At 49.2% G+C, this 13,795-nt stretch overlaps 1 protein-coding gene across 1 annotated transcript; it reads left to right on the top strand.

The window, feature by feature from the left end:
• Positions 1 to 300: 300 nt before the first annotated feature.
• On the top strand, positions 301 to 11,664 carry Htr3a (5-hydroxytryptamine receptor 3A). Its single transcript, XM_090319803.1, has 9 exons — positions 301 to 464; positions 2,856 to 3,022; positions 3,110 to 3,154; positions 4,727 to 4,836; positions 6,765 to 6,934; positions 8,345 to 8,505; positions 8,835 to 9,045; positions 9,231 to 9,452; positions 11,325 to 11,664. Exons 1-9 carry the CDS (start codon positions 401 to 403, stop codon positions 11,621 to 11,623), a joined length of 1,449 nt encoding a protein of 482 aa, XP_090175929.1. The 5' UTR covers positions 301 to 400; the 3' UTR covers positions 11,624 to 11,664.
• Positions 11,665 to 13,795: the final 2,131 nt, after the last annotated feature.

The following is a 13,795-nucleotide window of genomic DNA, read 5'->3' as shown; positions in this document are numbered from 1 at the left end:
CAAGCCAGTGAAAAACTCTTAGATTCAAATTGCCCAGCACCTCAAAATGAATTCTTTAAGGAACTATGGCCATGCCACCAAGCGGAATGTGTGGTTAGAGCTAGCTCTTACCACATGACAACAGCCAGCAGGCTCCCTCCCCTCCTCTGTCCTCCCTCCCTGAAACCTGATCCAGCTGTAGGGCTGCTTGCAGGAAAACTTGGCAGCTCCCCAATTCTGGTGTATGTGTGTTGGTGGGGGAGTGTATGTGTGTGCCGGGCTACCGCCTCAGAAGGTGAGGCAGAGGCTGGAGAGGCAGGCTGGCTGGGACAGGAGGTTGACAAGAGAGTGAGCAAGCTGTCTTTTGGTGGGACTCTACCCTCAGCCTCCGCCTCTCCTAGTGCATGGGGCACTGACCACGATGCTGTGGATCCAGCAGGCGCTGCTGGCTTTGCTCCTCCCCACACTGCTGGCACAGGGAGAAGGTAAGGGGGGCTTGGGAAACATGAAAGCCCGGGTGAGTGGGGGAGGCCTCAGCCTTCAGAGGAGAGAGGAAAGAATCGGTGGAGGCTACATGGCTGCTCACCACGTACATACCAGTGTGAGCATTTTGACCAACTGTGGATAAGCCAGAGCCTGGGATGAGAGTGAGACCCACTGTAGAGGGAGCTGGGTGAGAGGTGGCTGGTGAAATATTTAGTTGCTGGGAGAAAGACTCCCTTCCTCTTGGTTCTGCCCCCAAACTCCTCAAACAGCAGCAGCAAAGAATCTTGGAGGCTCTTTGATCTGGCTTTTCCTTCTATAACTGTGGCCCAGAGCAAAGGTGTGGCTCACTCAAGATCACACAGCTTGTCAGCCACAGAGTAGGGATCAGAATGAATGTAGGACCCTTTCCTCATCATTGCTTTTGTCCAATGGGTCCTCAGCACCTTCCTTTCTTTCCGCTTCCTTCCAGAGCTAAGCCCCAGACATAATCAAATTCTTTTCCCTCCATTCTCCCTCTTCTCCAACTTTCTTGAAAACAGGGTGTTAAGTCACAAGGGGATCTCTTTGGCCAACCATGTTGATTCTCCCATGTGAAGGCTTCTCCTCCTGCCAAGGTGGGTTGGCTGGAGCCCCCATTGAGCCACAGTGAGGAGGAAGCCAGCCAGGAGAGGACACATGTGAAGGGCTGTGCAGAGGTGATTTTACTCCTGCCCCCTCTCCAAAAGCTGTCATCAGGGAAGTGTGGTAGGGGACAGGAAGACAAAGCTGCATGATCTGGGATGCTTGTGGGGTGTGTGTGTGTGTGTGTGTGTGTGTGTGTGTGTGTGTGTGTGTGTGTGTGTGATTGTCCATCTGTGTGTCTGTGCGTCTGGGTTTTTCCTCTGTCTTCCCAGCCCAGGCTGTTGCTTTGCTTTAAAACTGTCTGGGATGAATCAGTCTGTGCTGTCAGTCAGACCTGTGCAGGGCTTGAATCTCGGTTTCCCCCATTTGCAAGGCCTAGTACTCACTTTCTTGTTAGCCATTCCAATGAGCTGTTCTGAGATTGCAATGAAGATGATGGTACAGGAGGTCATTCTGACGGAGACTGGCAAGAACAGCCTCTTGACATCCCCTTTCTCCCAGCTGGTGTCTGCTTCTGAGAGAGTAAGGAAGCACGGCAGGGGCCAGCAGGTGAGACACAGGAGGGAGGCCTGCAGGACTGACTGTTATAGAGTGGACAGGTGAGGATGAGTGCAGTCAGTGAGCAGAGCAATGTTGTGGAGATGGAAGCCAAGGCCTGCTAGCCTACTTCCTCTTTGCAGCTGTATCTGGCCTCTAGCTGTCTGTGCCCCCTCTCACCCTCACATGCTCACCTCTGTGTGTCAACCCACTTCTGGAAGTGCCGTCACTGTTTCCCAGAGGGAAACTGAGGTGCCTGTGAAATCACCATGGTATAGGCACAGGAACCAGGCATCTGTTCCTGGAGCATCCTGGCCTAAGAGTAATCTGACTCTTTCTTGTCAGCTCCGCCCTGCCCCACCCCATCCCAACCTCCTGCCTTGTCCCATCCAGTTTGCCCACCTTGCCACCCTAGGGAAAGAACCTGACTATGCCCCCTGGACCATGTGTGATCTTGGTGGAGAGAGAAGAAATGAGCATTCCTTCTTTCTTCTTTCTTCCCCAGGTTCAGGCTAGGGTCAAGGAGAGACAGTGAGCTATGCACACTTGTTGTGATCTGACCTTGGCTGAGAAAACCCTGGCACAGACCTATAGATTTATGCACTTAGACTCACACTCCCTCACGGTCCTCTCCCCTGTCAATCACGTACCCTCACGCTCACCTCCCTCTGGCTGCCAGGCCCAGAGGCCCACCTCCCCTCCAACTTTCTTGGCCCTCACCCCTCTCCTGCTACCTGGTGACTGAGTAGCTCCTTGCTCTCTGGTAAATAAGTACAAGGACCTTAGGAAGACTGTCCTTGAAAGTGCAGCAGGAATCTCGTGCTGGGAATTTTAGTCTGTGGTGGTAATGGGGGGGCGGGGGCTGGGACTTGTGTAAAGTAGGAATTCAATTCTCTTCATCCCTTAAAAACTAGAGTAAGGTGCTGGCTTCGTGACACAGAGCAAGATGCACTGTACACATTGACTATTTTGTTAAATTGCAAAAAATAATCCATACAGAACCAGAAGTTAAGGTAAGGAGAGGGGCAGGTTGGGGGGGTGAGAATGCTGAAAGTGGGGTGACATTGAGCGAAAGGCACTGTATGCATAAACTGCTCTGGGTGAATGGAAACTCCTTTGTACAATACTTTAAAATAAAAAAATAGAAAAACAAAAATAAAGACATCTATAGCAACAAAACCAGAGAAAGACTCCGGGCTCTGGTTCTCATGTTGAGCTCTTCTCCTTTCCAGCCAGACGGGAGGGGGCTCCCCAGGCCCGCAACCATACCATGCCTGCTTTACTACGGCTGTCAGATCACCTCCTGGCCCACTACAAGAAGGGGGTGAGGCCTGTGAGGGACTGGAGGAAGCCCACCATGGTCTCTATTGATGTCATTGTCTATGCAATCCTCAATGTGGTGAGCTCGCCCCACCGTGAAGCAGGGCCTTGGAGGGAGGGGGTGGGGTCACATGTCCGCCTGTCTGAGCTTCCTTTGCTTCCATAGGATGAGAAGAATCAGGTCCTGACCACTTACATCTGGTACCGGCAGGTGAGCAGGCAGGACCCTCTCCCTACCCCACTCCCTGGGATGGGGGCTTCTCCATCTGAACACAGCTTGGCTTTGTCTCCATTTGTCCACCTTGGGTCAGACATCTTTGGCCAACTCCAGTCTTGAGTTGGCAAGGGAGGGAAGATACACAGGGAGTTTGCTTCCCACCAGCAGGTTCTGCTGTGACAGCCATTAGGGTTATGGGGGAGAAGTCAGAGCTGAGGGAGCATGAAAGTAGCTGAAGATGGGACGGGAGGTGACACCAGTTCTTTGGGACCAACACCCCCAAAGCTGTGCAGACATAGCTGACATGTGTGGGTCTCTATGGAGCTCTTCCCTCTGTCATGGGGTCAAGGAAGCATCTAGAATCATGATCCCTGAGATGCAGCTCCCTTTCTGTATCACAAAAGGAACCTCCAGTACCAAACACACATGATGTCATGGTAAAGGGCCCAAGCAAGAGCAGGGTGTCTGGAGCTCCTTTCTCTGGAACACGGACCCCCAAATCACTCACCTGTCCAACTGATTTCAGTGGATCTATCGTACGCCACTGACCCTGCTATGGACTGAACTGACAGATACAGATTAGACCCAGGCCCTGCTCACCAAGAGCTCACGGACAAGGGGGAGGAGCAGTCTCATGGAAAGACCTTGAAAATGCAAGATGACTTCTCACCTGGCATGGCCAAGATGCTGACCATAGGAGCATAGGGGAGACATTTATGATCCAGTCAGGGTTATAGAAGGTAGCCTGGAGAAGAGCAGGTGCCTTGACATCAACAATACCTTAGAACAGAAGATATAACTTGTAAGTGTGGAAGGAACAAGGTGTGCAAAGATGTAGAGGTTTCCATAGTGTTTCATTCTGTGTAGATGAAATGTAAAGTTCATAGGAAAGCATAATCTAAAAGCAAGGCTAAAAGAAAAGGAGGAGGAAGAGAAGGAGGAGGAGGAAGAGGAAGAGGGGGAGGAAGAGGAGGAGGAGGAGGAGGAAGAGACCAGGGCTAGAGTCTGTGCCTCACGTGCTAGCGTAGACAAGGCTCTGTCATCTGTCCCCAGTGCTGGGGTGGAAAGCTAGAGAGTTAAGTAGAGAATTTCCTTGGCCATGAGATTTATCTTCACCCTGAAAGCGATGGAACACCGTTGAAGAAGGGAGTCATATGATCAAATTTATATTTTAAACCAGTCCTTCTGGGTGGGAGGGTAGAGAATTCATGGATCAAAAGTTAGCGATAACCGTCTCTATCCTGGGAGCTGGGTGTTATGTGATCCCCCTTTATATGTGTACACTCAAGACTCAGAGAAAGTTAGTTGTCCAAAATCCAGCATAAGGTGGCCAGGGGCGTTGGAACACTGGCTGTGATTGTGCACCGTCCTGAAGGAAGGCTGTGTTTATGGGCAGGGGTGTGAGTGCAGAGGCGGGGCGCTCTTAGATGCCATAGGGTGATGGGAGCACTTTGGACGCCCAGATTTCTCTGAAAAGATGCCTGCCTTCTGCCTGGGCACGAGGGGTGGAAACTTGCAGCGATGAGATGGAGGAGTGTCCCCTGATTATTCCTGCTTCTCCCCTAGTTCTGGATGGATGAGTTTCTCCAGTGGAATCCTGAGGACTTTGACAACATCACCAAGCTGTCCATCCCCACAGACAGCGTCTGGGTCCCCGACATTCTCATCAATGAGTTGTGAGTACTGTTACCCAAGCCTGGGAGAGTGGGCAGCTGGCCCTGGGAGATAAGACCCCTACTACAGCATTTGACCTGTCCCACCCAAACACTAGGTCCAAGTGCACTTGACTTCAAGTTGTTTGTCTTACTCCCTTCCCTTCCCTTCCCTTCCCTTTCTTTCCCTATCCTCTGTCCCCCACCTCTCTCTCTCTCTCTCTCTCTCTCTCTCTCTCTCTCTCTCTCTCTCTCTCTCTCTCTCTCTCTCTCTCTCTCTCTCTCTCTCATTTGGTTTGTTCTGTGCCTAATGTTGAAACTCTGTACTTCTTCATCCAAGGACCCCTGCCATGGGGAAAGAAGCCAGTGAATGAGTTCACGCTGCCTTCTAATAGCCAAATGCTGACAGCTGCATTTTTTTTAAAAAAAGGGGACACTTGTGTCTTTGAAAGGGATGGCGCACATGGATGGCAGCCACTGTCCCTGACCACAGGGGAGATTCTGAGCCAAGGAACGTGTTCAAATCTTCCAAGCCACACATGTGCCCAACGGTCCCCAGATTGCATCGCCACTGTTAAGTGGGTTGCTAAGCCTTTCTCCTCAACAACCAAATATGGGCCTCAGCCAGAGGCCTCTTCATCCTGCAGGGGTCTTCTCAGTTCAAAGGCAAGGACGAAGAGAAAAAATGAGGCGGGCCTCCATCTAGTACACATGGCAAGGCCCAACTCCTAAGAAAAGCCGGTGCCACTGGCCAGAAGCTTCAGTGCCCTGCGTAGCTCAGGCTGAAGAGAGTCTTGGAAATCCATTTCTGGCTGGATCTCCAGTTTTAACACTGATGGAGCTTGGATCTAGACTGATTCATCTCCCAGCTTTACTTTGAACTTCTCATTGCTGGTATTACCAACATTCTGCCACTATGGTTGCTGGTAGAGCCTAGGGGTCCAGGACTAGTCAGAAGAGCGGGAGATTTCCCAATATCCATCCTTCCTTCCTTCCTTCCTTCCTTCCTTCCTTCCTTCCTTCCTTCCTTTTTCTTTCTTTCTCTAGTGCTCTCTCTCCCTACTTCCCTCCCTCTCTTTCCCTTTTTCTTTCTCTTTCTCTCTCTCCCTTTCTCCTTCTTTTGCTCTCCCTTCCCTCCTTCCATCCTTCCTTCTTCCCTCCCTCTCTTCCTTGCTAAGATTTAAACATCGTATCTGATGCTTGCACTCATTGACGGGTGCTCTATCGACAGAGGCATGCCTTCAACCCTCAAATGGTGGGTTCTTTCCCTTTTTTTATTTTCAAGATCAGACTCAAACTCCGTATGTGAAGCTTGTTTTTGTTCATTTGCTGGCACTCTACTACCTGAGCAGCCATGCTTTACCCTCAAGATTCCTTAATACTCTCTCTCTCTCTCTCTCTCTCTCTCTCTCTCTCTCTCTCTCTCTCTCTCTCTCTCTCTCTCTCTCTCTCTCTCTCTCTCTCTCTCTCTCCTCCCTCCCTCCCTCCCTCCCTCCCTCCCTCCCTCCCTCTCTCTCTCTCTCTCTCTCTCTCTCTCTCTCTCTCTCTCTCGGTCAGGCATGGGGGAGATTCTTCAATTCTTATCCATAATTCCTCCAGAGATGGAATGAAACATAGGTTCTGTTCTACCAAGCCTGCCTGTCCCCACGGTTGCGAGGGCCCTGTTCAGGGGTAGCTGATAATATGGGGGGAAGCTAGGCAAGTTTTCTACAGCTGGTAGCACTGATGCCCATGGATTCTTTCACTCCTTTTTGTGGCTGGATTGTCAAGAAATGGAAGGAACAGCATCATTTACTGACAATGGCGGGCCAGGAAGTGTAGGGAAACTGAGGCCAGACTAAACCGTCCTTCTGCTTTTACCCTCCCTTAATTCCTTTCCCTTCTGGGCTCTCAGAGATCATCATACTCTCAGGGTTGGGTCCCCAAATTACTGTCCCCTCTTCCCTGGCCAGTGTGGACATGGAGAAGTCTCCGAGTATTCCGTACGTGTATGTCCAGTACCATGGCGAGGTACAGAACTACAAGCCCTTCCAGGTGGTGACTGCCTGTACCCTCAACATCTACAACTTCCCCTTTGATGTACAGAACTGCTCACTCACCTTCACCAGCTGGCTGCACACCAGTGAGTATTCGGATTTCGAGATGTGGAGGGGTGAGGACACAGTCGGGGGAGGGGGTATCCCAGGGACACCTGAGCCACACACTAAGTAACTTATTCAGCTTGGTAGTTACATTCTTTTTCTCCTTCCCCTCCTCCCTTTCTCTTCTCCTCTTCCTTATCTTTTCCTTCCTTCCTTCCTTCCTTCCTTTACTCTCTTCTTTTCTTCTTTCTGCCTTCCTTTCTCTTTCTGCTTTCTTCCTTCCTTTCTCTTGCTTTCTTTCCTTTTTCCTTCCTTTTAAAAGATTTCATCATCTTAGTTTTTAATAATCAAACATAGTTGAATGGTCATATTCATATCACAGTAACAAAGAGTTTAAATTATTACAAAGGAGAAAGTATAATCTTCCAAATAGTTACGGATAAAATCCTAGTGATTTCACCAACTAAAATTCAGTACTAAGCATCCATTATTTCCATCAAAATATAGTGCTAAATTATAGACTGCATTTGTTTCAGGAAAAGGTAAGACACAGAGAGCTTTTAGCAGTTCTTTGACGTGACCTGTATGATCTCAATCAGTAAGTTAATATTAATAGGTTAATATTCAACAGTGTCTCTATGTGGTCCAATCTGACCTCAAACTCCCAATCCTCCAGCCTTGGCCTCTAGAGTCCTGGAATGGCAGGCATGTGTCACCATGTCTGTCTCTGGTACTTATTTTCTTAATGTCACAGAGCCTCTGTTTCTTCTTTCTCCAAACAGGGCCAATATTGTTGCCCTTACTGCTTCCCTCAGTTATAAGAATTTAGTGACACGATGTCAGTCAACTGCATGATGTGAAGTCAGGGACAATTCTTTGCCAATATCCCACAAACCATCTGCACTCAATGTCCCTCAGACCCACCCTGCCCCCTCTCCCATTCCCCAGCCAAGCCACCTTCACTTTCTGCCCATGAGTCTGCATTAGCCTGCATCTGGTCTCCCGCATTCTTTCTGGTCTGCCTCTAGTTAAATGCCAATCCAATTGTGTCACTTAAAACCCTCCCTGACTTCCCAGCAGTCCTGGGACACAGTCTAAATCTTTGACCCCACCTTGTCTGCTGGATACAACTTCAACCTCTCCCTGTGCCCCCCACCCCAGGCCAGCCTAACTGCCTTCCTCACAAGACCAACTTACTCCTGCTTCTTCCTGTATTACATGCTGTGCTGCTTCTGCTCCTAGGCTACCTCTCTTACCCCTTCTGCACTTGACTAGCTAACCCTTCCACGCACCTTCTTCTAGTCCTCTTTTTTAGTCTCTCCTCTCTTTTCATGGCATACTGAGATTTGAACTCAGAGCTTTGTCTCTTGTCCTTATAAAGTTCACCCCATGCTGCATGGTCACAAGCTCATAACACTGAATTCCAGGCTTTTTTTTTTGTCAATTCGTAGTCCAAGACATCAACATCTCCCTGTGGCGCTTGCCTGACAAAGTCAAGTCTGACAAGAGCATCTTCATGAATCAAGGCGAGTGGGAGCTGCTGGCCGTGCTGAGCCAGTTTCAGGAGTTCACCATGGAGAGCAGTGACTGTTACGCAGAAATGAAGTTTTACGTGAGTGGCCCTGGTGGCGCTGGGCACATTTAAGTGGTACCTAGAGTTACTGGACTTTCCCATCACCCATGGGAAGACGTAGGGAGGCCCACATGCTGGGACCTCCCAAAATCAGGGTCCCACACTGACCTTGGATTTTCAATGAGTTAGATGGGGAATCTACTTGTTCTGTACAGCCAGAAACCTAGAGGCAGGATCCGGGCTCTACCCATTTCCTTCCCTGGGTAATCCAGATGGGAAGTTCCACAAAGCAAGGGGTATGGGTTGGGGTGGAGGTTCCTGAGTGTAGAGCTTGTGTGTGCTGAATTCAAGCTTCTCCAAACTCCTAGGTGGTCATCCGCCGGCGACCCCTCTTCTATGCTGTCAGCCTTTTGCTGCCCAGTATTTTCCTTATGGTCATGGACATTGTGGGCTTCTACCTCCCCCCTGACAGTGGTGAGAGGGTCTCCTTCAAGATCACCCTCCTTCTGGGCTATTCAGTCTTCCTGATTATTGTGTCTGACACCCTGCCAGCCACCGCCATTGGCACGCCTCTCATTGGTAAGGCCCCTGCTAGGGGGCAAAGCTCAGCCTGGGGGAAGACTCTGCCCCTCCCATTTCGTGTGTGTGTGTGTGTGTGTGTGTGTGTGTCTGTCTGTCTGTCTGTCTGTCTGTGCGCGCGCACGCTCATGCATGCTCATGTACACGTGTGTGTCTCTTCCCCCTCACCCCTTGGGGGCACACAGGTGTCTACTTTGTGGTGTGCATGGCTCTGCTGGTGATAAGCTTGGCGGAGACCATCTTCATCGTGCGGCTGGTGCATAAGCAAGATCTGCAGCAGCCTGTGCCTGCCTGGCTTCGGCGTCTGGTCCTGGAGAGAAATACCTGGCTGACCTGCCTGGGACAACAGCCCACCTCCCATAGGCCCCCAGCTGCTCCCCAAGCCCCCAAGACTGATGACGGCTCAGGTAAGAGAGGGAAGGGAAGTGAGTCCCACGTAGAGGGCTTGGTATGCCTAAGAATTTCATTCAGCCCTATGTATGGTGGCCCGTGCCTGCCCATACTGGGAGTAGGTAGACTTCAGCCAGGTGGGTCAATATCCAGATCCTTACTCCATTTTCACGTGCTCGCCATCCTGGATAGACGGATGAGTTGGTGGGAGTCCTCAGGGCTCAACCTTGTCGGGAGCTGAGCCCTGTAGGCTGAGAATGGCCTCTGAGATTGACCTGTCGTGAGCTCATGAAGATGCTCTTCTCTGTGCCTCAGATAGGTAAATACTGCAGGTGGGATTTCCAAAACTCTCTCCTGTAAACAGCTCGAAGAGAGGTCCCTCAGATTTTCAGACATCTATGCAACAGAGACAGAGGTTCAAGGACACAGTAAATGTGGCGTCTGTGCCTCTTGTTCCTGAGGAATTGCTAAAGGTGTCTTCATTGGCTGATGTTTCGTGTGTTGATCCCTTTGTGCTAGGCATGTGCATACCATCTTCTGCGAATTGTCACGTGTAAGAGTTATGATAACCCAATAAGACTCGTGTGTGTGTGTGTGTGTGTGTGTGTGTGTGTGTGTGTGTGTGTGTGTGTGTGTGTTAGTACTAAAGCTTGATCTCAGGTCCAGGGCTCTCGCCTTTAATTTTTCACTCAAGGCTGGTTCTCTACCACTTTGGCCACACACCTCCACTTACGTCTTTTTGGCTGGTTAATTGGACATAAGAGTCTCATGGACTTTTCTGTCCAGGCTGACTTTAAATCATGATCCGCAGATCTCAACCTCCTGAATAGCTAGGATTAGAGGCATAAGTCACTGACACCAGCAATTGCCCTATATTTCAGTCCAGGAAACAAAGACATAAATACCTTGACCTATAGCCCAGAGCCAGGAATGGGAGGAATAGTGAGTTGAACCCAGGCCCATCAAATTCTAGCCTCATGTCTCTAATTATTCCTTCCAACTCCATATTTTTTTTGATCGGTTGTGGGACCTGGACTCTGGGCTGAGGCACTGTCCCTGAGCTCTTCAGTTCAAGGCCTATCCCTGAGCCACAGCACCACCTCCAGTTTTCTGGTGGTTAATTGGAGATAAGAATCTCAAGTTCTCAAGTGCCAGGGCTGGCTTTGGACCTGGATCCTCATATCTCAGCCCCCTGAATAACTAGGATTACAGGCGTGAGCCACCACACCTGGCTCAACTCCACAGTTTTTTTCCTCCCTGGCTAGGTCCACAACTTTTACAGTGCTCTAGTCCATCTAAAACATCTTGCTATCTCATGAGTTGGTGAGCTAACATGCCAGCCTAGTATTCTATTTCTCTTTGTGGAGGTTAGCATCTTTGACAATGTATTTTCTGGGTCCAGAAGAACTGAAACTCCTGGAGAGGAGGAGATTCTTCTAAGGCAGAGGATGTGATGTAACAAAGAATAGAAGATTTGGAGTCTGGACAGTTGGCTGTGGTGATCTCGTCATTACGTGATGTTTCCACTGCAGGAATCTCCTAACCTCTCTGAACCACCATCACAGGAAAAGGGGGTGTGGTAATCACTCCAGCTGGTCCTTTCTCCTGGGGCTATCGAAAGGTTCAAATGAAATAATGGATGTCAGGCTGTTAAGGAAAGCTATAGAACAGCTATAGAACAGGTGGAGAATGTGATTATGGAGGGGTGGATAGGAATGACCCATGGAATTTGGGGTGGATGGTAGGTATGAAAATCAATCATTATTCACTTGCTATCATTTACATCTGAAATGGATTAGAATAAAACTTGGTTATAGAAACACAAGGGGCAATGTTCAGGCCACCCCAATTTGTCTACCCACCTTACCAAAGCTTTATTCTTCTCCTAGCTGTGGGAAACCACTGCAACCATTTGGGGAGACCCCAAGACCTGGAGAAGAGCTTGAGAGGCAGAGGCAGCCCTCCTCCGCCTCCAAGAGAAGCTTCCCTGGCTGTTCGTGGGCTGTTGCAGGAACTGTCCTCCATCCGGCACTTCCTAGAGAAACGGGAAGAGAGCCGGGAGATGGCCCGGGACTGGCTGCACGTGGGCTCTGTGCTGGACAAACTGCTCTTCCGTATCTACCTGATGGCAGTCCTGGCTTACAGCATCACCCTGGTCACTCTTTGGTCCATCTGGCATTGTTCCTGAGTAGGCATGGTCCAACAGGGAATAGGGATAGGATAAAGGATTCAGGGCTCAGGTGTCAGGTATATTTCCAGGATACAGAAACAGTCTTATCCATGCCTAATGCCAGTTCAGCTAAGCAATCCCCAAGTCAGAATCTGAGCCCTTCTCCCCAACAATTTAGTTCTCAAAGATCCTTATATCTTTTTCCAACTGCCTGTGGTGGCTTTCAGATCTGCTTGTCTTAGATCAGGAAAACCCTACTTTCATTTCATGGATTTATCTAAGCATCAAGTCTCAGTTTCTCCATTGGCGCTTTTCTGAATAAGGTACTTGGAATTCTGCTCATTTCTTCTAGCCTTGTTTTAGATTGAAGACAAACACCCTTCTCTTGTGGTACCGATAAATCTAACCCCTCACGTTATCTTGTTTCACCTCATCATGCTCCACCACTTCCTAACGTTCATGCTCCATCAGCTGAAGGGGTGTGGCTGGGGTAATAAAGTGCAATGAAGCCTAAACTCTCTTGTTAACTGCTTGTCAATAGCTCTGAGGAAAGGATAGAGAGAGGAAGAAGTAGTCTAAAATTCAAGTGAGAAATAAGGTTTGGAATCAGTGACTCGTACTTACAATTTTAGCTACTCAGGAGGCTGAGATCTGAGGATCTCAATTTGAAGCCATCTCAGGCCTGAAAGCCAATTAACCAGCCAGAGCTGATAGCGGAACTGTGGTTCAAGTGGTAGAGTGCTAGCCTTGGGCAAAAGGAGCAGTGCCCATACCCTGAGTTCAAAGCCCCCAAACTGTTACCCACCAAGACAGAAAGAAGGAAAGAGAAAGAAAGAGACACATAGGAAGGAAAAAGGAAGGAAGGAAGGAAAGGGAAGGGAAGGGAAGAATACCTATACTTTCCATTGATTGGTGCTTCCTGGCCCAGGGAACTGGGAGATGAATCATAGCCATTATGAGACAATGTCTCCCTGAAGAAAGTAGCAGGCTCTCTCCGTAGAAGAGGGTCCTGCAATGCAGAAAAGAAATTCAGCACCATGGCCAGCGCCTATGGTTTGGGGCTTGGCAAACAGCCAAGACTTGGATGTACCCATTTCTTTCACCTCCTGGCATATCATCAGAAAGCAGGACTCTGGAAGAAGTAAGTTAGAATAATGAGCATTTAAAATCTTACTTGTCATCTCCTGATCCTTTGTCCTAGACACTAGAGTTTACCATGTGTTGACTCCAACTTCATCTGCCTAATATGCATTCAGAGATGAGAAACTCTAGATCCCATTTAAGATAACCTGATTTAGTGTCTAGAACATACCCATCACCCTGCCTTAGGCTTGCCAGTCAGTCAGAGGTCCCCTCCCCAAGAAATATCTGGGGTGAGTTCTAACACTTCCACATTTAACTCAATGGTTATAGATTCCAAAAGATTCAATACGGAACACATAAACATGACACAGTATCCTGACTCCAAACACTGTGATTTTATTTCCTAAGACATCCGGGAACTGGCTCCTGGCTCCTCCACTTCTTTGTGTCTGAAGGCGCTCAGAGGCTAAGGGAGCACGGTCATCTGGTTTAGCTGCTCTCAGCTCCTTCTCATCCCCAGGATCCTCACAATCAGAAGAACTCACTACCTATGGAAATGGGGTTTTATCTGCCACCTCTACCCCCACACAAAGAAATATTGGAGATTTCTGATTTCTCTTTATTTTGTTGAAGACTGGGAACTGGGTCTTTTGAGCAGAGTAGTGGGCTGTGGTGGTGAGAACTGGTCCCCACTTGTTGCCTTTGACTGAGTAAGATGAGGCAAAAGTTGAGGACTGGTCACCCCTCTTCTCTCAGCATGGCCCCTGCAGGTTGTAACTGGGTCTCAGAGCCCAACTCCTGGGACTTGCATGGACCAATCATCTTATTAGTGAGTCTTCAACCACAGGGATAGGAAGATGGGCAGTCTGGCACTGTGAATAAATGCCTGACTATTGACAAAGTGTTCAACCAGAGAACTAGTAAGACATGAATCAACCTATTGATTCTCCATCTCCTGCTCCTCACCCTTCACCCATAATCAATGAGGCAACAGAGTCCTGCATTGAGGTAGCCAATTAACCACGGCGAGAACAAGCCACCACTCCGTGTAACATCTTCTGCCTCGCTGGTCACATACAACCATCCCATCCATCTGGAATCTGGCCC

This window comes from Megascapheus bottae, chromosome 27, assembly GCF_031878675.1.
Source record: "Megascapheus bottae isolate mThoBot1 chromosome 27, mThoBot2.hap1, whole genome shotgun sequence".
Taxonomy (NCBI): Eukaryota; Metazoa; Chordata; class Mammalia; order Rodentia; family Geomyidae; genus Megascapheus; species Megascapheus bottae.
This window is presented reverse-complemented; position numbering and strand designations above follow the sequence as displayed.

Excerpts from the sequence above, each read along its gene's own strand:
- Htr3a (XM_090319803.1), top strand. The coding sequence starts at position 401 with ATGCTGTGGATCCAGCAGGCGCTGCTGGCTTTGCTCCTCCCCACACTG. Across the intron at positions 3,023-3,109 it reads TCTATGCAATCCTCAATGTG|GATGAGAAGAATCAGGTCCT; the intron begins GTGAGCTCGCCC and ends TTGCTTCCATAG. Across the intron at positions 4,837-6,764 it reads GACATTCTCATCAATGAGTT|TGTGGACATGGAGAAGTCTC; the intron begins GTGAGTACTGTT and ends TTCCCTGGCCAG.